This window comes from Pipistrellus hanaki, assembly GCF_964339955.1.
Source record: "Pipistrellus hanaki genome assembly, chromosome: 1".
Taxonomy (NCBI): domain Eukaryota; kingdom Metazoa; phylum Chordata; class Mammalia; order Chiroptera; family Vespertilionidae; genus Pipistrellus; species Pipistrellus hanaki.
Window position 1 is genome coordinate 91142730 of NC_140503.1, and position 24732 is coordinate 91167461.

Sequence of the window (24732 nt, forward strand, 5' to 3'; positions counted from 1 at the left end):
GCTGGGGGAGAGAGGCAGGCGGGCTGGCTTGAACAGTCCTCTCTAGTCATAATTGACTGGGCTTCAGAAGGTATGGAATTTTAATGGAAGCACCAAGATGGAGAATCTTGTTTAGTGCCAGCATCCTTCATTTTGAAAAAGTGCCGAGTCCCACAGACCACGCATGGTTCTGCCTATGAACCACGGAGCAGTGGGGGGCCATGCCAGGCCCAGAAACCTCTGGCCAGGTCCTGGGCTGTGCCAGCTTCCTGTGCTATCATACTGGCTCTCCCCCTCTTCCCCGCCAAATGTTTTTATTGATTTAGAGAGAGAGGAATGGAGAGAGATAGAGAGAAAATCTATGAGAGAGAGAGAGATCAATCAGAGTCGAGATCAATCAGCTGCCTCCTGCACATCCCTTACTGGGGATTGAGCTGGCAACCAGAGCATGTACCCCATCCCAGGAATTGAACTGGGTACCTCACAGTTCATCAGTCGATGCTCAACCACTGAGCCACACCAGCTGGGCCATCCTGGCTTCCTTTTAAACTGGCCTTTCAAACCCCTTCTCCCCTCCAGTTATTAACCTTTTCCCATTCCAGAGGCCACACTCCCAAGCCTCAAGGCAGGTTTGGAGCTGGCAGGGCTGGCTTAAAGCTTTGGGTCTTGGGTCCACCTGGTTTTTCAGGCAGCAGAGGCCTGAGTTGCTTCCCTGTTTTGAGGTGCTGCAGCCTGGGAGCACAAAATCGGCAGGACCAAGCCTTTTCCAGAGCCCAGGGCAGCCCTCCTGCACTCCGGGGCCTCCCCTGACTCCCTTTCTGGATCCCCAAACATGCCCTCCGGATTGGCGGGTGCTTCTTCCTCCTGCCCCAGGCTATCAGCTGGAATTCAGTCTCTGTTTAGACATGGGGTGACCGGGGCACCACATTCCCTGGGCTGAGGCCTCTCTGGAACATTACCTCACCACAGCTCAGTCACGGGGGAAGATGGCACGGCCTGTCCAAGCCCCCAGGTGGCCAGAGCACTGGAGGCTGGTGGCAACCTCCCTCTGCCAGGTGCTGCTGGCACACATCTGTAGGACGGTTTCCTTGAGAAGGATCAGGAAAGCATGGGTAACATCCTTCTATAAATACAAAGGATGTGCTGCTGTTTTCTGCTTGGCTGTTAATGACACAGCGTTAATGAGAAAGGTTTAGCCAATTATTGTTCAAATTACACTATCTGGAAGGATTTGGACTCATCTTAATTTTTTAATACATGGACGTATATTGGTGTGAGGAGCAGGAGAAAAGAGAAGATGCAGATGATGCAGAGTAGATGCTGATATGCCTCTAGCAGAGCCGAGATCAGGAACCCAGAGGGTTGCTAGTTTCAGACTGCACGGCCATGGTCCTGCCGGCTACTGGTGGTCCGTGAGGTCCGACAGGTTGGTGACTGCTGCTCCAAAGTAAACAGCCTGGCGGCAGTCCCTGGGAAGGGGCCACACTTTTCTTCGACAACTCATTTGCTGGGTTTTAATTATCCTGGAGATTTGGGTCGTTGTTGTTGTTGTCTGTTTAATACCGAAGTCAAGGAAAAAGTCAGATGGAGCGAAATTACACAACTTTCCACTCTCTAAAGGAGAGAGGCAGAACATTAAAATTGTTTCTATGAATTGCCTGGGGAACCACTAAAACTCACTTGAAAAATCAGGAGACTTGATCACTGGCCCCTGCTTGCTAATTTCTTATTTGACAGCCGATCTAAGCATATTTTCCTGCATTTGATTGGCCCAAAGGCAAATTCTGTTGGAGGCCTTTCTCCCCTTCTGACAGTTAATAGGGAGGTTTTATTTTCTGTTCCACAGCTTCTTTGTGACCATTCAACCTTTGGGCTTCCTCACCACATCCAGGCTGCCAGTGCTGAGCAAGCCGGGGCCCAGCATGTGCACTGCAGCCCAACCCCTGTGGGTTAAGGTTTCCGTCCCTATTTTGTGCTGCTTCCAGGGAATGAATCCTTTCTCACAGCTGGCAGGAGGCATGCAGCGCCCAGAGGCACGGAGCTCCCAACACCTGCCAAGCCTGCTTGAACCATGCCTGAAAAATGTGGCTCATCTCAGAGCTGCAGTGGGGAAAATGCAAGCATTTAATTGGTTCTGACGTCAGGATTCAGATCATAGTCTTCCCTAGAGGTGCGCATTGTAGGAAACACTATTGCCAGAGCCAGGTCCTTTGTAAACAGGTTGCAATTAATCACGTTCACTATCATTTGTAAAGGGAAAACGCACATGAGCATCTGAACATTTAATTACAGCATTTTGTAATTATTAAATCACCAGTGACATTACAAAATGCTCTTGGTGACCAAATACACCATGTATTTCTGTGTGAGAAGGCAGAAATGCTCTGTTAAAATGAAGTAATATAGGCACCTTTCCTCCTTAATCTCCCCCAAAAGGGACAAATTCAAATAGATAATTTAACTTAGATTATTTTTAATTGCATTGTAAATATATGCAAAGAAATCTAGTATAAAGGTAAACACGAGTCAGTTGGTAATAAAAATGCCAGCTCCAATTCTTCTTGGATGACAGGCGAAATGAGTTTAATATATTCTTGTTCTGTGGAAAACATGTAGCATTTGAAACTGCAAACAACTGAATTCAATTAGCAGATCTGGTTCAAAACGGCATGACAAACTTCATAATGTCCACCCATTGTCAAACCAAGAAAGCATCTGAACCCACGGCTGATGGGAATTGGTGGAGAAATCATTTAAAATCGGTGCCTGTGTTTTTCCATCCAGCCATGTCTGGCAAGCAGATCCACAAAGAGATTCAGCCACTAATGTTTTCAATCCCTCACCTTACATAAGCCCTTAATTCATCAGAAAGATATGAAAGTGGAGAAAATACAGTGTTGAAAGATGGACTACTAAGTACACTGCTTTCAAATGCAGGTGAGTCCAAACAGTAAAGTTCAATTCCAAATTTCCCTGCACTAATCAATCACAGTCAATAATTGGCTGGGGCCTATGCCACCTCACAGAGGTCATCCCTGCCAGTGCCCTGCCCTGGGCCCCCTTTTTTGAGCTGGTGACCTTTCCACTTAGGAGAAGAGAGCACCTTTTTATTTCGGAGAAGAATGGGCCTTTGCCTTGGTGTTCAAGACATGCTATTTTCAGTTGCTTAGCAAGGTCATTACTTTTACAGTTTTATGGTCCTGAAATGGATAAAGAGCTTGGTTCACACCTTTAATTGCTTCTAGGTCTGGAGCAGGACCTGTTGGTCACCTGTGCTGCACTTAAGCCCTTCTTTTGCTTAACTAGTTGGTAACCAGGTCCCTTTAAGAAGCAGCTCAAGGCCCTGGAGATTGAGATGCACAACTTCCTTAAGACACCAGAAACATCAGGGGGCTCCTCGCCCTGCAGAGTGGACAATTTCAGCACAGACACTCCGTGGACTCCCATCTGGCCTGCATTTCACTTACGAGAACTGAACTACTGGTGCTCTGGGAAAGCCAGGGAGGAAGGACACTAGTGTGGCCCTGCCTCTGCCCCCTCCTGTCCTGTGGGCAGGCTGGTGAGACAGATGGGAGGAATGGCTCTGCATTCCACACCTGTGGATGGGAGCCTCCACTTTCATCCCGGGATTGTGCAGGTTGAATGGTTTCCTTTATAAATTTCACCCCCCCCCCCATCTTAATTATAAGTACTGTAAACTTGCATTGTGCATATGTTCTGTGAGTTAGACATGACATCACTGTACTTTGTAAACTTTCACAAAACCCAGAGCCCTGTGCCGCATGGGCTATGGCTCAGTCTGACAGCTTTTGATTTTTGCCTTCCTCATGGAGGACAGAATTCAACCCTTGGAGGACAGGACTCCACTCTGCTTATTGTGTGACTTATAACAAGACAAGAAACAGAACCCCGATTCTGTGAGGAGAGGGGAGCAGTTCCTGTTTGGCATCTCAGGGTGCCCAGACTGCATATCAGGGTGTGTGGTTGGGGGAGGAGGGCGGGAGGAATGAGAGCATGCCTGGGAGGGAAAACCAACTGCGCTGGTGGTGACAGCCAGGATGGAGCTCCAGATGTGGAAAGCTTGCCAGAAGTGCTGAAGGACAGGCACATGGCAGGCGTGCAGGCTACTGGGAGGGCCAGCCTGCATGGCACCCTATGGCTCACAGTGCCCCCCACTGAGCCGGACTCACACTTGGGCAGAAAGAGGGTAAACAAGGAATAAAGGATCATTGTCAAAAACTGAGGGCTACCTCCCAGTTTGGGGCCCAATAAAGAACTGTGTCACTGTTTGAGGTAGTGGGCTTAGACTTGTGTGATTCAAGTAGAAGAGCAGCTGAGGCCTTTGAGGAATGGCTCCATCCTTAGGACCAAGTGAGAGTTGTCAAATGAACAGCTGTGCAAACAGAGAGGTGAGGCAAGCAGAGTTGACTGGGGCAACCCCTGTCACAGGAAAGAAAGCAGAAGGAGGCTGTGCTGGGCGTGGGAGAGAAGGTCAACCCTAAGGTGGGATCTTAGGGCCAGAGCTTTCCCTCCAGAGCCGCAAACAAGAAAGCCAGTTGGTGCCCATGGGTTTGGTGATGTACAAATCTTCCCAGTTGTCCTGGACTGAACTCCCCATGAACCCCAGAAAGCCAGAAAAGCATGAGTTCTTTGTGAAACTGGCTGAAGCTTGCCCTTTTCAACTCTAAAGGCCCTCAGCATTATCACAACTATTACTGCAACTAGTGGCCCGGTGCATGAAATTTGTACACATTAAAAGGGAATTAATTAGAGTAAATATTTTAATATTTCTATTAGCCCTTTCTCTATAATAGAAATGTCAGAGATGAAAGAAAATTGGTAAAATGTATATGAAAATCTTCCTCCAGCCGAAACCGGTTTGGCTCAATGGATAGAGCGTCAGCTTGGGGACTGAAAGGTCCTGGGTTCGATTCCGGTCAAGGGCATGTACCTTGGTTGTGGGCATATCCCCAGTAGGGGGTGTGCAAGAGGCAGCTGATCGATGACTCTCATCGATGTTTCTAACTCTCTATCTCTCTCCCTTCCTCTCTGTATAAAATCAATAAAATATATTTTAAAAAAAAAAAAGAAAAGAAAATATTCCTCCTGTCAGAGTCTGGGGCATCAAGTCCCTGCCCACCCATATATGCCTCAAAATTGCATGAGACCCAGCCCCAGCCAGCCCCACCCCCATTGGGTGAGATCCAGCCCCACCAGTCCCACCCCCATCAAGCCCTGCCGAGTGGTGGGTGCAGCCTCAGGTCCCCCAGACTGGCACTGGGCTAGGGGGGCACAGCCTCAGGTCCCCCATTAACCCCTGCAGGGTGTGGGGGCGAAGCATAAGGGCCCCTGTGAAGCCCCGCCAGTTGGGAGGTACATCCTCAGGTCCCCTGGAAACCCTCAGGTCACCCAGCCTAGTGAAGTGGCACGGGGCATGGCTTTGGGTTCCCCACCGGGCACCGGGGCAGAGAGCATGGCCTGAGGTCCCCCAGCTCTGCACTGGGGCAGTGGGTGCAGCCTGAGGTCCCCTGGCCTGGGCCAAGGCAGGGAGTGCACTTTGAGGTCCCCCATCAATCCCCACCAGGCAGGGGGCATGGCCTGAGGTCTTCTTGCCCAGGCTAGGGTGGGGGGCAAGGCCTGAGGTCCTCCATCAAGTCCCACTCAGAAGGGGGTGTGGCCTGAGGTCCCCTGGCCCAGCTCTGGGACAGGGGGTGCACTTTGAGGTCCCCTGTCAAGCCCCACCAGGCGGGGGGCGCAGCCACAGGTCTCCTGCCCCAGCCCAGCACCACACAGCCTCAGGTCCTTGCTGACGGTTTGTTAAAGTCATTACAGGAACTCAGCCTCCACTGTGGGTGCCACCATCTTTGTTGGGGTGTGATGGTCAATTTGCATATTCTTTCTTTATTAGATTAGATTATTATTTTCCATATGAGATGATGAACGTGTTGGAAGTAGTATTTCAGTGCACTGATGAAAATAAAATCAAAATGAAAATATTCAACTGTAGCCTACCACTGGCCAGTTTCCTTCTCCCCTGTGCCTGAGAGATCTGCCCAGCGAGGCGGCTCTCAGCTGGGTCCCCATGGTGGGGGTGTGCTCTCCATGGAGGGTAAACACTCAGGAACTATGTGTCAATTTGGGAATCTCCTTGGAGAACCACTGAATAGTTCCATAAACACTTTTTTTTTTTAAAGCAACTTGGGACAGACTTAAGCTGCTATAAAAAAAGAGAACTAGACCTATATTCCTCAAGTCAACACACTAAAATTGAAAAAGGGGACCTCTGAGGAATACACACAGGAGAATGAGAATTAACGAGGTGTTACCTTTGAGGGGTTTAGGCCAAGTGACACTGAGTGAAAAGCAGACTTTCCCCCTCACCCCCAATGACCTGACATAGAAGGGGCCGTTGGCATTTGTTTGCATCAATTAGAGAGACTTGGTCTAATTGTAGAATCACTCCCTGAGGAGCTGTTGGAAGGACACAGATCACTTGGAAGTCCAAGAGGTCTTCCTTTGACCACGTCCTACCACTGTGACCCAGGATACTGCAAGCTGGAGAGGCAGAGAATTAAGCAGAAAGGAGGGTTCAGGGGAGAGAAGGAAAGGATCATCCCCACCTACTTCTCAGCCAGGAGGGGAGGGGCAGGGGGAGGAGCCAGGAGGAACATTGCTGCTTCCGGTACAGCCAGAATCTGCATTCCCTCCTCCGTTTCTGCCACACCAATTTATCTGAATTAGGATAAGAATGAGAGACAAGTCCAACCCAACCCAAACCCAAAGGGTGCACAACTCTAGTCAAGTGAAACTTTAAAAAAGGGTTTTAAAACCCAGTGCTTATGGGGTGAATCCTCAGCTGGACAGCAATGATTCTCAGCTCCTAAGTGACGGCTTTGCCTTTTTGCCAAAGGGCACCAGAGCCACACAGGGCCAGGGCATTACACGAGAGGCACCAAAGGCATTCCCATTGGCCAGGGGGTGTCTGCATTTGTCCTCCCTTTGTCTTGAGGTCACCCTTCTAAAGCCCTGTAAAATGCATGAGGAAAGATGAGTCACTCATCAAGCTCAAGATAGCAGGGGCTGAAGGGACTGAGTGACAGCCCAGAAAAGACATGATGGATAGAGAGGGTCAGAGTCTAAGTCTGCAGCAGTATATTTCAGATTGTATTTGCCTGCCAGTGGGCCATGAAACCCATTAGTGAGATAGTCAGTATTAAAAAAGGAAATTAGAACAGAACTCATAAAAATACATGTGAGTTAAGTACACTGCATTATTCTTCTTATGAACTCAAACTTTTGTCCTGATTGTAGGTCTCTGTCTTAGTTTCTTTGTTTTCCTCATCTTTCTTTTCTCTCAGGAAGGGGAAGGAGGTGTGGACCTATGCATGCCCAGTGTTGAAAAGACACGTCTCTTGCCATGGATCATTGTCTCTGTGGTTCCGTCAGGTACAGAGGTTCAGGTGAGGAAATGCACAGACACCAAAGCTGAGGCGTAAGGCAGTTTTCCCTTCCTCACAATTTTGCTGAGACTTCTGAAACAGTAACAGCCCAGCTACAGCTCAACCCAGAGAATCCACTTACTCAATTGAAAAAAAAAATGCAGCAAAACATCTAGATTAATAAAAGGGTTATATGCTAATTAGACTGGATCAACTTGACATCTTTCAGATGTCCAACTTCTTTCCAGAAAAAGCCACGGTGGTGGGGACTGAGGCAGAGGCGGTAGGGGAGCAAGCAGTTAAAGGCGAGATCAGGTCGGCACAGGGGGAGCAAGCAGTTAGGGGTGCGATCAGGCCAACAGGAGAGGGCAGCTGGGGGCAATCAGGCCAGTAGGGGAGGGCAGTTGGGGGTGATCAGGCTAGCAGGGGAGCAGTTGCAGTTAGGGATGGCAGGCAGAGGCAGTTAGGGATGATCAGGCAGGAAGGCAGGCAGAAAGAGGCAATTAGCCAGGGGTCCTGGATTGTGAGAGGGATGTCCGACACCCAATCCCTGGAGGGATCCCAGATTGGAGAGGGTGCAGGCTGGGCTGAGGGACATGACCCCCCCTGCCCCCCCCCCCATTGCACAAATTTTGTGCACCAGACCTCTAGTACCTCCTCACCCTCTCTTTCTTCCTCCATTCTAAAGAGCAAATGAGAGCACACTATACTTCGTTCTGCACCTTGCTTCCTCCACAGAATACAGTTTCAGCACATGAAGTGCTAATTCAATCTTTCTCACTTTATACTACAGTGCGGTATTCCAGCACACAGCACACTATAATTTCCTTAACCTGCTCTCATAGACATGCAAGCATGATGGTCCTTGGCATCTGTAGTCAGTGCTGCAGTGAACACCCTTGAGTGGCTGTCTCCAAGACACATGCCACAAGTGGAGTTCCTAGGTCAAAATGTCTGTGCATTTTAGGTTGACAGAGATTGCCAAATTTTGTTTGCTCCATTCAGATTGTACCAGAATATTGATGGTATTTTGCTGCTTTGACACTGAAGCCAGAATTCCTACTACTCTTACTGAGCCCCACTGGGCCTTCTGTCATCAGAAAGTTCCTCATGCCTGGTCTTGACACAGCACTTCTGCCCTCCTGCTTTACACCCCACCCCCACCTCCAGCAGGAATAAACACCATCGGAAAGACTTAGTAGTCTTGGATATTTTAAATTTCCTTGTTTCAATGAATGTCCTATGAAAAATTTAACTATGCTTTAACTTGGATTAGACTAGGAAAAGGCAGTTTTTAGTTTCCTAATAACATACTCTTAATATTACTTCCAGATACAGTCAGACTTAGGGATGGTTGTGTAGCTCATGTGTTTGAGCCACCTGGATCCCATCCATGGCCAAATTTTTGTAGTAAGATATGCATTACAACTGACTTTCCTGACCATAACCAGATCAAATTCATTGCTCTGTTTCTACAAATGCCTCTAGAACAGCTGGTGGTCTCCTCACAACTCCTAGGTGGAGATTAAATTAATATTTAGTGACAGAAGGTAAAATATTTTCTTAGTTGATGTTTGATTTATCAAAAATGATCTATTCTAATGCTAACTGCTTGAAATTTTGCCCTTGAAGCATGCTAACAAAGGCAATGCTGCCACTCTGTTGTAGACCATGTTAGGCTGGCTAAGAGGTGTGGGCAATTTTGAAGATGGGAGCAAGTTTCATTAAATAAATAACTAAACCAACAAGCTTGCTTAGCTTCACATCAAAATTAGAACAAGTAATCTTAACTTCTCTTTTGCTGTCATATTTGGTGTCCTTCAATAGATAGTGATTTTTTCCTGAGGTTAGGCAACACATTGAAACATTTTCACACTTCAGAGTATGGAAAATGTAAGCCAACACCAATTTAAAATGTGCTTGCAAACTGTGCTTATCATCAGTTTCTTATGGGGATAACAATGACTATGACCAAATATGATACACAATAGACATTTCACCTCCAAAAGGAACATTTCTGAAGAGGTGGGTATCATTAAAATGTATATTGGCATGGTACCACAAGCCTATATAAGCTGCTGATTGTCAGGAAAGTCAGTATAAAGTTGAAACTAAAAATCTGCTCTGCTAAATGATCTTTACCAGGGTACTTTTTATCAGGAGTTCAGTGAAAAGGGGAGACTATAAAATATATGCCTAACAATGCACGTCAGCAGCTTGAATGGAGCAAATGAGTCCAGATCTGAGAATTCTAATAAATAAATGAAGTCGAGCATTTATTGCCAACAATGTCATGAGGGCCACAAAAAAATGGAGCTGTGCAGCTGGGAGCGGGCATGTAGAGCCAGAGAAGGCACTGGAGTGCACCCAGGTTTGATAATTTATGGTGTGCTGATGAAGAGACAACTTTCCATATGAGGAACGGCTTACCAGAGAACAGTCAAGCTAAACCAGGAAGAGGGCCAGAGAAAAAGAAACAAAGGGGGTCATGAATAAAAATGACAGCTAATAAAACAATACAAATCTAAAATGCTATAACTTTCAGGAATAATGTAGGGCCAAAAGAAAAGAAAAAAGAAATCTCATTTTGCTGGCTTTGTGACAAATTTCCAAGAAGCACAAGACATTAAACAAAATGAATGTACTGAATTTAAGACCAATTTGCCTCGATGCCTTTCTAACTGTAAGTTTGATTGTTCTTAAAGCTAGACGTATTCATAAAAAGGCAAGTGGCAATTTTATTTGTATTTAGCTAATGTATCCATTTTCTGAACAAATATTTATTGAGTACTATTTCATGTCATGAGCTGGACCCTGTGGGGCTAATGTTGAACAAAGACATGGTCCGTGTCCTCGAGAGGTATATGATCTACTGTGGGAAGCAGTAAAGATCACCGTCATGTTCAGGACACTGTCATGAGCTGGGTGAGGGACATAGGACTATAAAGAGGGGGTGGGAGGGTGGGGGGGCGCAGGGAGGGACACCAGACCCAAAGTGGAGCCTGAAATAGAAATAATTTAGTCAACTTTGCTTTCTATATCAATTAGACACTTACCAAACCTCCATGCAATACAAATCTATTAGACTATTTAAGAATTAAAATACACTTTTTATACAAAGATGCAAGTATCTGTGATTCTAGTAGTTTTCATCCTTGAATTGTGGACGTGAGGGGATCTGAGCTGTTTTAAATGACTGTCTGTGGTACAGCAGACGTCTTCTTTCAAGTCTCACCAAAAGCATAGTAAATATTCACCACTAGTTACTGCATGGCCCACCTGTGGCAGTCATTTCATTTCTGTTGGATCACCCTTTGCAACAATGCCTTGAGGTAGGCTCCTCACACTCACAGACAACAGCGTTAGGAAGGTGACTCTCGAGGTCACAGGGCACTTCTGCACCTCACTCACTGCCTTTGGGTTCAGGATGCAGGTTAGAACTGCACCAACAACACATCTACACCCAAGAAAGGGGAATCAATGAATATCCACTGGCTTCCCGAAGTTACTTTAGCTGAATTACTCCTTCTTGTCTTCTTACCCCCATCAACTTCTGAAACTGTGTAGAGCGTAATTGGTTGATAAACCACAGTAAAATTTTTCAGAGATTTCCATTCCTAACCTCTCATCCTCACTAAAGCAGTGCTACTAACAAGAGCCAGACACTCCTTATCTTAGTTGGCACGGGGGCTGCTCCCATTGTAATACAGGGGAGTACTTCTAGAAGCTGAGAACTATAACAAACACTTTATTCTGAGTGAATCCATACACACAGGCATTGAGGCCTCTCTGCATTGCAAGTTTCCTTCTCTCTTACAAAGGGCTTTCTTACAAAGAGCCACCCAGCTTCCCGCCTCCATAGATCAGTGCCCAATTGAGAAAGGGATTCAGCCAGAGCACTTAACCATGAGCCAATCACATCTCCCAACTTCTGTTCTCGGTTGCATTCCTAACTCTCTTTCCAAAGGTGGTCTATACCCTCACTTTCTGGCCTTGCTGTTAGAATATTTAGATGAAAAATGGTCAGGCAGGTGTCCCTTTGACCTTGGCAACTTCAGATTTTCCTTTCGCCCCCACACCTTCACCTCCATATATTCTCCAGACCCATCCCTCAGCCCTTGGCCAACTGGTATTTCCAAAAATATTGCTTAGTATCTGAGGACTGAGTAGTCTATGAATTATTTTACAGTTTCAATTCAAACATTATTCTAGGTAGATCTCACTTTTAGTGTCTTTAAGATCAATCTTCTCCAAACAAACTAAGTAATGTACTAAATGGTAAAGCTGTTTTATGAATAACACAGTTCTAAAAATATCAAACAGTGGAGGTCTAATATTATATCTCTGAAACTGTGTAGAGCATAATTGGTTGATAAACCACAGTAAAATTTTTCAGAGATTTCCATTCCTAGCCTCTCATCCTCAAATTTATAAAACTATTTGCAAAACATCAAGGATTGAATTTCCCTTTTCATAGTATTTGGGCCAAAGTGTGTCTATGGATGCTTGCTTTTAAAATTAGGCATTAAAAAATGATTTAAGACCCACTACCTTATCAATTCGAATTTAGTTCTTCCTCTGTTTCAATATCTTCCTTATGTAGGGAAAATGTTGTGCTGATGCCTGGGCCAAGCTTCAGGCGAAGACGGCTGGCCACAGGCACAGTGCTTTCATCTAACAGCTGAAATATTAGTAGGATGAGGGCTCAACTTCCCCATTTCAAGAAAATAATTTTGCAGCCAGGATGGCCAGAAACTTCAAATGGCAACTTTTCCAATTTGAGGTAATTTCCCAGGAATTTAAGAGGCAATCAGTTACTCTTGACTTTTAAAGAGAACCTGGGCTTGAATGGCACAGTTGTGTCTAAAATTGATCATTTAGTGACAATCCTCTGAAGTCACGTAGGAGGGAGGGAAAGCAGCTGAGACACCTACACATCTGGATTGAACTATCTAGTTCACTTTCCAGGTTGTAAATTTTCTGTCCTACAAAATGACTTTTATGAAAATAGTGATTTAGCCGAAGTACTAAAATTTTTTTGATTACTTTGATATAAAACACTATAGCTATAAAACTTACCAACTTCTCATCTTCAAGGCAATGTGCCTTTAGGAAAATAGAACTTAAAAAATATAAGTCCTGAAGATATGAATTTTAAATTGTAAGATGAGAACCTTAGTAAATGCATTGCTCTACAGCATTTTAAAATAAACAAGATAATTTGATAAATAGCAATATAGTTGAGGTGTAAATAATTTCGTCACCTGGAAATTTTCACATTTGTGGACCTACTTAAATAGAAAACGTTTGGACAAAAGGACACATAACACACACACAGACACATGTTTTTACTGAAAACTATATTTGAAGAACAGCCTAAAATCCTTTAAATTTCAATCTCCAAATTTTGATCTTTTTATTTATTTTGAAATAAAGCCTAAGACATTAACATTTAGTGCATAGAATTTAAAATAAAACTGAATATGGTTAGAATATATTCATCAAGGGCATATATTTCATTAGAAAATAAAATTATGTACAAAATCACTCCCACTTAGTATTAATGTTAATCCTAACTTGTTTGCTTTTTCAAATTACTGGTAAGCACCACCATAAAAGGAGAACTTCGAGAGAAAGGTGATACAAACTCTGTCTAACCTCTCTGGCCCCAGCCCTTCATGTTTCAGTTTTGCTGGGAAGTCCGGTGGCTCCCTGGCTAGAGAGGGCATGCAGAACCCTCCAGAGCCTTGGAGGGTCCTCACAATTGTGCTCTTGTTCCCAGTGCAGGAGGAGCTCTTCTTTCCTTCCAAGAGTCTGTGCACAAAGGATGCAGTTAAAGCCGGAAGGGGACTGAAGGAGATCCGAGCGTGGGCTGGGACACGCAGGGCCCTGGGGGACTTCTCCTGGCTTGCCGGGTCTCAGCTGGGCTCCTTCATGGTTTGTGAGCATTTCCTTGTCATTCCGCCGATGCAGGGAGGGCTGCTGTGTCACTGCAGGCACCGCACGCACCTCCGCAGAGGGACAGAGCTGCAGCAGCTTTCTTCTCTGGGGACGCTGTTTCCAGGAAGGAGCAGCACGGTGAGCCTGCTCTTCGCCAGCTGCCTGGCTCCCTGGGGCGCTCTCCTCTTGCAGCCTGCCCTGGATTTCCTCTCCATGAACAGAAAGTAAATGAAACTTTATTTCAGCAAAGGACTGGGCAGTGATCTGACAGCGGACACATTTGATTTGTAATTTGACTTCGTCTGCCTGGTTTAGAAGAAGGTCTTCGTCCAGGCTTGATTTGTTTTCTCTGAAAAAGGGAGAAATATTCAACATAAAATTGCATAGGAAAACAGAATTGGAACTTTTCTTAACCATCCAAGTACTAAAACACTTCCACTGATGAGAAACGCAAAGGGTGGGAAGACTGAGAGAGCATGGGAAGGCCTTCAGCAGAGGCTGCAGAACCCCAACTGTTGCTCCTGCTTGGGCCACACACTCCTTCCCCAGGGGAGCTAACTAGTCCTGTGACCACAGGAACAGGTGTCACCAACATGAGAGTCAGGCGGTAACAAGTGAGGCTCTCCACGCTGCATCTGGTTGACAGTAACTGTCCCACATCACCCACCGCTGCCCTTTCTAATATTGAGCACCAATACGGTTTGGACATGTTACCTAAAAATCAAAACGGACTACAGGAAAACCATGACAAGGGGCAGGAAATCTAGTATGGGAAAATGTTTACTTTCCAAGGGGCCAATAAGGATTCAGTTCTCTGACATAGTGGACAGTGGACAAAATAAGGCCATTTCCCTGGTTTACTTATTGTTCTTAAAAAGCCCTGACTGCCAGGCTTAAGAATGACTTAGCTTGTTTGTGTATAATGCCAAGAAGCAGGACCTGAAGATGGGAAAGGCACAGGAGAAAGTGAATCTGGCCTGAAGGGAAAAATAGGACAAAAGAGGAGGTTTAAGGTCTGGACACTTCAGGGTCTGGTCACACTGAGGAGCCACCACGGGTTATGTGACGCTAAGAGGCAACTGATGCTGTTCAGATGTACATTCTGTGAACACCATTTTTGGAGAAATTATTTGTAAAGAATGCCAGGAACTACACAAAAAATTTCATATTTCATGTCAGATACAAAAATAATCTGTTATATCCTGGCCCATGTGGCTCAGTTGGTGGGAGCATCATTCCATACATCAGAAGGTGGTGGGTTCAATTCCCAGTTGGAACATACACCCAGTTTGTGGGTTCGATCCCCAGTCAGGGTGATCCCCACTGTGAGAGGCAACCAATCAATGTTTCTCACATCAATGTTTCTCTTTCTCTTGAAATCAATTTTCTTAAAAAGAAAATGTTAAAAAATGTCTGTTACCTGATTGTCTCCATCATACCTCAAATAGGCATTACTGAGGTTACCATCATTATAAATCATGTGTGATCAGAAACCAACAAGAAATGAGATTAGCCGAAACTGGTTTAGCTCAGTGGATAGAGCGTTGGTCTCAGGACTGGAAGGTCCCAGGTTCGATTCCAGTCAAAGGCATGTACCTTGGTTGTGGGCACATCCCCAGTAGGGGGCATGCAGGAGGCAGATGGTTGATGTTTCTCTCTCATCGATGTTTCTAACTCTCTATCCCTCTCCCTTCCTCTCTGTGAAAAATCAATAAAATATATTTTTTTTAAAAAAGAAAAAGAAAAAGAAATGAGATTATTTTTCATAGAACTGGCCTCATAAAACCTTAATCTAAGAGATGTTTTTATAAAACTTATCTTCTGAACATGGGTTCTTAGCCTGCTCCCCAAATCCAAACAGACTTTCTTGTCAGACTTCCCTTCCATTGGCACTTACCTCTGCACGCTGGCGTCCCTGTCCCTGTGCTTTGGCACGTCTCCCGGCTGCAGTTCGCTGGGGGAGGGCTCGGTGCTGATGACAACCCTGTGCACTTCTCTCAGGTGGCCGAAATAGATCCTGACGTGACCAAACACTTTGGCACAAAATTCACAGCACACGAGTTTCTTTAGCCGGTTCTCACCGTGATGGAGTTTCATGTGTGCACTCAGGCTGCCAGGACGCACATACGCCTTGCGACAAATTCGACAGCTGTAAGGCCGTCTGTTCGTGTGGCTATTCATGTGGTCTCGAAGGTGCTGTTTGAACTGGAAGTGGTGGTTACAGACAGGGCATCTGTGCCAAGGCTTCTTAATGCCAGAGAATCCATTTCTGAATGCAGAGCTGGGCTTGGGGGGAGGGCTGTCGTCCTGCTTACAGCCCAGATGTTTAGGAGCGAACGAATTATTTAACAAACTGTCCTGTCCCGGGGGGCCGGGCCTTTGGGGAGGTAATAGAGCCACCGGAGAAGCCAAGGGAGTCCCAGCGGGCATGACAATGACGGGTTTAGGCATGATGCTACGATACTTTTTCAAAGTCCCAGGTTTTTGGTCTCTGGATTGTTGGGAATCATTTTTTATTCTTTTGTATTTCCTCCTTTTCCCCTGAAATGACAAGATTTCGTCTTGCACCTTTAGTTTTCTTCCTTTTCTCTTTGTTGCCCCACCATTCAGCTTGGTTCTGAGGTTGAGATCCAGTTTGGCAGCTGGACAGAAGGCACTTTTACAGAGGCTCTGCTTCGACCCCTGTGGCCCAGGCACCTTATCGGCCATCCTGGTGGCTGCAGCAAAGCCTTCGGTGATGGTGGCTGACTTATCCCAGTGTGCCCTAAGCCCAGGAAAAGAAAAGTCTACAGTGTTAGCATCCGGCTCACTTTTATAAACCTGTGTAGTTTTCATACTTACGGGACGTAAGACTGGCAGTTTACCTTTGGGGACTGAGGGAACCCACTGGAGGGAACCACCCCGAATGGTTGGTGATAACTTGACCCTGCCTTCTGCAGGGTCAGCTTGTTCTTTATGCTTTTCGCTGGCAACAGCAGCAGGTTTACTGGATGTTTCTTTGCTTGCAAAGTTGTCTTTCCCTGAAATCTTCACGAAGCCCTGCCTGGCAGAGGGCTCCTCTGATGCGGATGATGTTGGGATGTCAGGAAGGTTCGCGTCTCCACAGTCACTGGTCACTGGAGGTCGGGAGTCTCTGGGGCCACCTCCGCTGGTCAGAGCAGCCAGGCTGACGCTGGCCGGGGCCTGGTCTGGTGGCAGCACTGGCCCAGACGGACTGGGCTGGGGCAGGGGCTCAGAACAGCCAGGCAGGGAAGGAGATGTGTGGGTTTGGGCAGGAGGTTTGCTACAGCCACTTTCAGAGCAGCTCAGAATGGGGTTCTTTGTTGATCCTTTATTTCTTGGGGGTTGGTATCGGGGAATAGGCAGTTTAAGGTTTTCAGGCAGTGGCAGTCTGGGTTTCTGGACTGGCTGAACTGAGGCAACCTGAGGCAACGCCACTAGAGAATATGTGCCCTTCTGGCCAGCAACCTGCATCAGAGCGTAATTCTGGGCAGGCAGCCCCAGTGGAGAGCTAATGGGGGGGCCTGGGTTCACCTGATCAGAGAATGATGGCGAAGGGCCCGGCAGCACTCTGGAAGTTAGGACTTTGGACACAATCTTCGGTGCAATGGTCCTAAACTGACTCTTGGTCTGCAATCCTTTTCCACTCTGTATTGTTCCAGAAGGCATGACTGGTCACCTGCAATGACATTACAATGTAAAAAGTCACCTTGGTATAACTGTCCTGCTGTTGAGAGTGCAAGTAAGCATCTTGTCCTTTACTCTGCCTTAAGGCTTTCCTAGACCACCCCTCCTCTTCCGAGCAAGCTCCTGCATTCTTCAGCATCCAGCCTAAAGGTCAGCTCCTGCCACCTTTCCCAGCGATCAATCATTATTCTCCTCTCTGGGTCCACAGCTCCTACTACAACATTTGCCACTTTTCACAATAATTTATCTGTTTGTGTGTCTCTATTACTAAACAGAGCTTACTGAGAGCTGGGGCTCTGTCCTCTCATCTTCACTCCACTGATTCCACCCTCCCCACCAACCTAGTTCCGATTCGTCTTTACAGGCCAGTGCACACCCACCCTGTCCTGGTCTGAGCTGCAGTCCTGCTACTGGTCTTCCCTCTGGTCTGTTCTGCTATGTACTTTACTTATTTTATATACATGTCTGGTTGTCTCTATAAAAGTTAAGCTTTGCGAGGGTGAAGCTGATATTTAATGAATTCATATTGACATTTTCCCCTGTAAATCCGGTATGAAACAAATGTTTCTTGTATCAAACTCATTTTTTCACTCACTGTCAGGACACACCGTGTGACCCCGTGGCAGTGTGATTATGTTGCACAGCAAATGCATTCAGACTGAATGCCAACTTTGTTGCTGTTTCCCCGTGTGACTTGTGAATTCCTTCTCACACCTTCCAAACTGTTTACGTGTGCTTTTGCAATTAAATCACCAGTATTAAAATAGTTGTAGTGACACCTTAAAAAATGCTGAAGGAAAAGAAAACAATACAAAGTGTTAGGTAAAGAGATAGGGACAACATAAAAAACACACAAAATCACACAAAAAGCACCTGAAGCCCTAACTGACAGAATAGCACCCACATTCCCTGGATTTATTATGACCAGAGACCAATTACAACTATTCTAAGAAAACAATTCCAGAAACATTTCGATGCACCGCTTCTAAATATTATATTATCTATTTTATTCCTGAAGCCTCAAAGTAGTAAGGCTTGGCTGCAGAGAAGTTTCCCATTTCTAAGTCCCTCATTTTAGGCAGACTCACTCCAACTCATTCGGTACCTACATTATTCTAGTGGTTGGCCATTAAAGGCCCATAATCCATTTCCTGAAACCTTTGGAGGTTTACTTATACTTAAAAAAAAAAAAAAAAAAATAGTAGCATGCATACACCAAATGCTACTTAACACCCAGCAGAGTCTGTAGAACTGTAATTACAAGTACTACCATGCCTGCAGCAAAATACAGGAGAGTGTATTCACAAATGTGGGGCAAGTGAAGATGCTTAAACAGTCTTACACAGCTCAGGGCTTTCCTTTAATGAGTTGTAACTTTTGATAACATTTTCTGTTTTCAGAGCTTTTTAGATTTTGAAGTTATGAACAAAGACTAGAAGGAGTTTCTGTTTAGGGGACACCAAGGATACAAGATGAACAGACAATTTCTGGAACCTAATGAAAGAGACAATTTAAAAACATTTTAAAATCAATGTTGATTTTAATGTCTATGGCTACTGAACTAATAATTTTAGTAAAAAGTTGATTTTTTTTTCAGTGAAAATGATATTCCCCAAGTAAACATATTGTACCATAAAAGGAATAAGAAACGTAGACTGACCAACTTATTTTAGAAAGTAATCACCATTTGGGGACGACAGAGTATGTTTAAAACATAGTTCCCATGGCAGCTTGCATTAGAGAAAGAAGGAAAGTCACCAGTGCTCTGGTCTGGAAAACTGACTCGGGAAATTATATAATCTGTTGTTTTCCTACTCGGCTTTGCTACCACAAAGTTCATGGGTAAAGTGTTTGGTCAACCACCTGGCAATAGTCACCTAAATGGAGGTGTTACATTTGCTCCTTTTCCTCTGTAAGTTATTTATTTTATGAATTTATTTTCATAGCCTTTAAAGTTAAATATCTTTCATTTTAAGCTTCATCTCATCTTTTGGAAGAAGTACTGAAGTTGTAAATAAATATATTAAATTTGGATTGTGAGGCTTTGCAGAAAACTTAAAATTATTGATAGATTTTGATTAAATAAGTGCATTAACAATAATAATGGCCTACAGAACAGATCCGGGGTGAGGAAAGAAGAGAAAACACTGGGTCATTTTTATCTAGTTCACAGTCTTCTTTTTTTTTTTTTTTTTTTTTTTTTTTAATTCTCACGATATGTTTCTTCATTGATTCAAGAGAGGGAGAGAGAGAAATATCAGTCCGTTGCCTCACCCATGTACCATGACCAGATAGCGAACCTACAATCTGGTAATGTACCCTGACTGGGAACCATACCCATAACCCTTCAGTGCACAGGACCATAGTCTAACTACCCTGTGCACACCAGCCGGGCTCTAGTTCATACTCTTTATTGATTGAGCACAAAATATTTACAGCAAGAAGATCTGGAAGAAAGGCTACTTTGTCCTCAGTCATAAATCCTCTTGAAATAATATGTGACCATAATACATCAAAGCATACTCAATATCACCTCACTTCACTGCTCAAGTTACCTGCCATTTAAAGAAGTGGATACTAGCATAGACAAGTTTATCAGCTGGCTTCCTGATCAATGACCATAAGCTAATCACAAGAAATCTGTGAATGAATCAAAATTATACCTACTTTTTGTCAGATTGGCAAAAGACAGATTTTTTGGTGTGCTGCAGAATTTTAGTAATTAGTTTATGTGTGCCATGGGATGAGAAAGATTGAAAATCAGTTTTAGGATATTCATATGGGTAAGTTTGTGTGTATGAGTAAATGACTGTCTAGATTACATATTTAAATGAGTATCTCATGTTGTTGTTGTTTTTTCCCCCTTGTCTGCTTAATCACAGAATTGCTAGTGATAAGAAAACTAATCTAACCATCTGATAGGCAGTGCATACTTACCCCCAAAAGCTAAGCACTGAGAGGTGTCAGAGCTCATTACCTTCCAAGGACAATTAGAGCTGTTCCTCTAAACATTTGGTTCTTTAGGATAAAACAAAGCAATTGTCAATAAAAGTCACTTACACTACAATAATTATAGACTTTTTTTTCTTTTTAAAATAGTTTGAACAGGAGTTTTTAGAGAAGTTTAAAGTAGCAGTAAGTTTTTAAAACTCTAAAATCCTAAGATTCTATGACTGTAGGCAGTCTTTCTTTACCATGTAGCTACAAGAGTGGTTTACTCCATTACCCATTTTTTAATATATATATATTTAGTGAAAATGGATAGATTCAAGACCATAATGAGGACTCAATATCTATTAGTATAGATATCTATCTATCTCTATATATTTTTATACAGATATATATATATATCTATATATATATTTTTATACTCAATATCTATCTATCTATCTATCTATCTATATATATATATATATATATTTATACAGAGAGGAAGAGAGAGAAGTAGAGTTAGAAACATCGATTAGAGAGAAACATCCATCAGCTGTCTCCTGCAAACCCCCTACTTGAGATGTGTCCGCAACCGAGGTACACGCCCTTAATTGGAATCAAACCTGGGACCCTTCAGTCCACAGGCTGATGCTCTATCAATTGAGCCAAACCGGTTTCAGCTTCATTACCCACTTTTAAGATCTTTCACAGATGGTGACCAAAATATCCTTATCTGTTACCTACTAATTACAGATCTCATAGAGCTGTGTTCTAAATAACGAGAGGTAGAAATTCCCACTGACATTCATAATTTCTGGAAATCTTGCAAGATTACGCACAACATAGTTTAAGAGTTTTTAAAACTCTAAAATCCTAAGATTCTATGACTGTAGGCAGTCTTTCTTTACCATGTAGCTACAAGAGTGGTTTACTCCATTACCCATTGGACTCTGAGGCTCTAAACATGGATTTTTATTAACTGAAAACATAAAAGGCTCACTCAGTAAAGTTAATTTTGCACAACTTTACAACCTGAATACTTAATATCAGGATTCTAAATGTAGGCAGTTTTTTTTTTTAAATATGTTTAGCATATTAAAAATAACTGTTTTGAAAAGTGACATTTATAGAAACTGACCTAACTGGATTTAAAAGGAAACTAATAGATATTGAGTCCTTATTATGGTCTTGAATCTATGCTAGGTCTTTTCATTGATCCTTCAAGTAAACCTTGCAAATAAATATTATTGTTCCCCTTTTATAGATTAAGAAAAATAAGTCTTGAGGAAGTTAAATAATGTGTCAAAGTTCACACAACTAGATCTGTCCCATTCCAATTTGAAGCAATAATCTTCCTCCCCTTCATTCTCCCCTTAAAAGGAGAAAAATTACATAGAAGTTGCCTTAAAAACTACAAAATATAGCATTATCTCTGAACATTTAGGAAAATTTTTTTTTATATAAAAATGGCTTGTTAGATCCCCAAACTTCCATCACCTTTAAACGATTCTTTCTCGAAGCCCACTTATTAGAGAGAATTCATGAAGAGTTAGTCATTTCTTAAGGTAAAAGCAGATTTTTAAAGTTGAATTTGCCACGTATTGTCCATAGGAGTCTGACAAATCCAGTTTGGCTGTCAGGTATTTGTTTGGGAAAAGTGCACTGTGTGTCCTCCTCCTATCCCTCCATTGCTTCCAAAGAGTGCCCTGATGGAGATGGGCTGCGTGTTAGAAGAGCAGAGGGAAGAATGAGGGCTCCACAGTACTAAGCACAACATCCGAGCCAGCTTGATCCAACCGCCACAACGCAGCTGGCACAGACATATTCACAGACCAGTTACTGGGGCAGGCGACTCTCTAGAATCTAGGGTCCAGATAGCTGCAAACAACTCACTTCCTGATTCCTATGGGCAGAACCAAAGCCTCCTTTGTTGCTTCTGAGCAAAGTTGTTCCTGCTTGCCCCTTTGTCGGTGTGGGCACAACTCCATGATTCCGTGTGTTCGGGCCACAGGCCTCTGCTGTGCATGGAGAAGGGAGCGGGTACAGAAAGAGAGGTTCCCTGCTCTTGTAACAGGCTCCATGGTCCAGGAGCAGAACAGAAGTACTGCCAAGTGTTAGCTATTTAAAGAGCCAAACTTTTAGGTTTGTTTAGGTTTTAACTTTATTAAACTGAAAAATCTTATTTTCAATTCTATTTGTTGGCATCTTTTCCTCCCCTCCCACTTGGCTTTCAAATAACCAATTCCAGTTGGGGTTCAAACTGTTTGCCAGGGTGGACTTTGGTTAAAACAAATATGGTAAAACCCTGGAGACATTTGAGATAGAAGAAATGCCTCATAACATAGGGGAGTTCAACTTAATTGTATTGAAAAATACAGTTAGCTGTTGCCCCCACCCCCACCCGCGGCCCCTCTCCCCTCCAAAGGCACTGTCTGGGCTCCGCAGCAAGAGCCAGCGGGAGGCTGCTGAGCGCTGACGGAGTGCACAGTGAAACATGCTGGCACAGGCCCAGGTGATTTTGTCTCTAAGGACCCAGGGTGCCAAATACATACCACTTCTACTCCACAAACCTGTAGCGCTAAGACCTCCTACAGTCCTTATACCCAGGACCCAAATTTCAGGAAATCTGACACTCCACAAAGGAAATAAGCACATTCCCAGTTAGATGTCTTGTATCCCGAGCCTAGTTTTCTCCATTCTCCTTGGCACATGCCCTGTTGGCTGAACTATGCCCTAACCTGACTACTTCTCCTTCCATCCTGTAAAATACCTGATGTCCAAACACCTTCCATTCAGCACAGGCCTTTGAGAGCCACCTTTCTAAACAGTTAATTCATAGCCTAGTTTAGCAGGAAAAGGAACTCTCATTTTCTGAGCCCTAGAGCTTCTGTATTTCCAGCACAATACTGTTTCTTAAACATTATTCTAATGATAAGGAATATTTTGTATCAGGTACTGTGCAAACACTTTACATGCATTACCATTCCATCCCCACAATAACCTAAACTGGGAATTACTACTACATGTACAGATAAAGATTTCAAAGCTGGTACTCAAGCCGTGGCCCGTTTGACTCAAAGGGCACTTTCCACCTCTACATGTGGACTGTAAGCTATTAACATGGTTATGGCCACTACAATTGTCTCTAGTGGAAAGGTCATGGGTTTTGGGTTCATACAGAGGTGGTTTCAACTCCTGGTTCTATCTTGTGTCTTGTGAAAGTCACTCTCTGAGTCTGTGCCCTCAACTATTAAATGGGCATACTAATAGTTTCTGGCTACAAAGATCTATCAGGATTAAATGAAAAATAGGCCCTATGAAACTTTAAACAATAATAATAATAATAATAAAAAAGGCCCTATGAAGGTGCCAGGGTAGTGCTTAGCACACATTAGATGCTCAGAAATGTTAATTTCCCACTTCCTCTTGCCAAAAAGTATTAATACCATTAATAACTTTGTTATTATTAACAGCAAAGAAGTAAAGGGGAGATTAGATAATATAGGCATGTCATTCATACAGCTTTGCCAAAAACTACAGTTTGACATGTTCCAAGTCTATTCCCCGCAAATCAATGGGGAAAAGGATAAAGGTAGTTTAGACACATGCCCCATAAGGCCTGCATGACGTGGGAAGATACTTACCTGTCAATCACTGGGGACAAGTCAGTGGCCAGAAGAGATTACTTTATATGTACAGAATGGCATCTAAGGAGGGGAAATGGAATTGTTCCTCTGCTTTATAGTATAGGTTTATACGTTTTATATTCACTTCTGATTTATCTGCTACTCACAGTGATAACTTTTTTTTTTCCCTGCAAGTTTTTCTATGCTTCTGCTTTTTTGTCAAATACTTCATGATTTATAAATACCGATGCACAGGACCATATATTCCTTTATGTCTATAATCAGTCCCTAAAACTCCTGGTTGGTACTTTTCTTTCTTTCTTTTTTTTTTAAATTTATTTTATTATTATTTCTTTTATTTTTAAAAATTTATCTTTATTGTTGAAAGTATTATAGATGTCCCTCCCTCCCTCCCCCACTAATGACTCCCTCCACCCTGTTCCCACCCCTTCCCAGGCCTTCATGCACTATTGTGTGTGTCCCTGGGCTAAGCATATCCTATATAATAAAGAGGTAATATGCAAATTGACCCTCATGCCCTCATGTCACAAGATGGCCGCCACAAGATAGTTACCCATGCCATCACAAGATGGCTGCCATCACATTGTCACAAGATGGGAGGCAGGGAAGGCCAGTTGGGGGTAATTGGGTCAGCAGGGGAGGACAGTTGGGAGCTATCAGGCTGGCAGGGGAGCAGTTAGGTGTCAATCAGGCCTGCAGGGGAGTAGTTAGGGGGCTATCAGGCAGGCAGGCAGGGGAGCTGTTAGGAGCCAGCAGTCCCAGATTGTGAGAGGGATGGGCTGACTGCCAGTTTAGGCCCGATCCCACAGGGGAATTTTGTGCACGGGGCCTCTAGTATTCATATAAATTCTGTGGTTAATCTCTTCTGCCCTCCCTCTTCCCCACTCTGAGATTCTTCAGTCTGTGCCATGCTTCTATATCTATGGATCTATTGTATTAGTTTATTTTTATTTTGTTCATTAGATTCCACATGAGTGAGATCATGTGATACTTGTCTTTCTTTGACTGATTTATTTCACTTAGCATAATATCTCTAGGTTTCTTCTGCTTATTTCTTTAATCAAGGTACACTTTACGTTAACTTACAGAGACCACCTACAATACTGAGA

General features: G+C 43.9%; 1 protein-coding gene across 4 annotated transcripts in view; it reads right to left on the reverse strand.

The window, feature by feature from the left end:
- Positions 1 to 12809: 12809 nt before the first annotated feature.
- Positions 12810 to 24732, reverse strand: part of ZNF438 (zinc finger protein 438) — a 140717-nt gene continuing 128794 nt past the window's right edge. For 3 of the 4 annotated variants that reach the window (XM_084875937.1, XM_084875935.1, XM_084875936.1), the window contains 2 exons: positions 15256 to 17037; positions 12810 to 13707 (listed from right to left, as the gene is read on the reverse strand). In XM_084875937.1, the coding sequence (XP_084732063.1) occupies positions 13095 to 13707; positions 15256 to 17027 (2385 nt within the window). In that variant the 5' untranslated portion in view covers positions 17028 to 17037 and the 3' untranslated portion in view covers positions 12810 to 13094. Of the gene's footprint in view, positions 13708 to 15255; positions 17038 to 21869; positions 22057 to 24732 lie in introns of those variants that run through there. The other variant, XM_084875938.1, reaches the window with a different exon arrangement.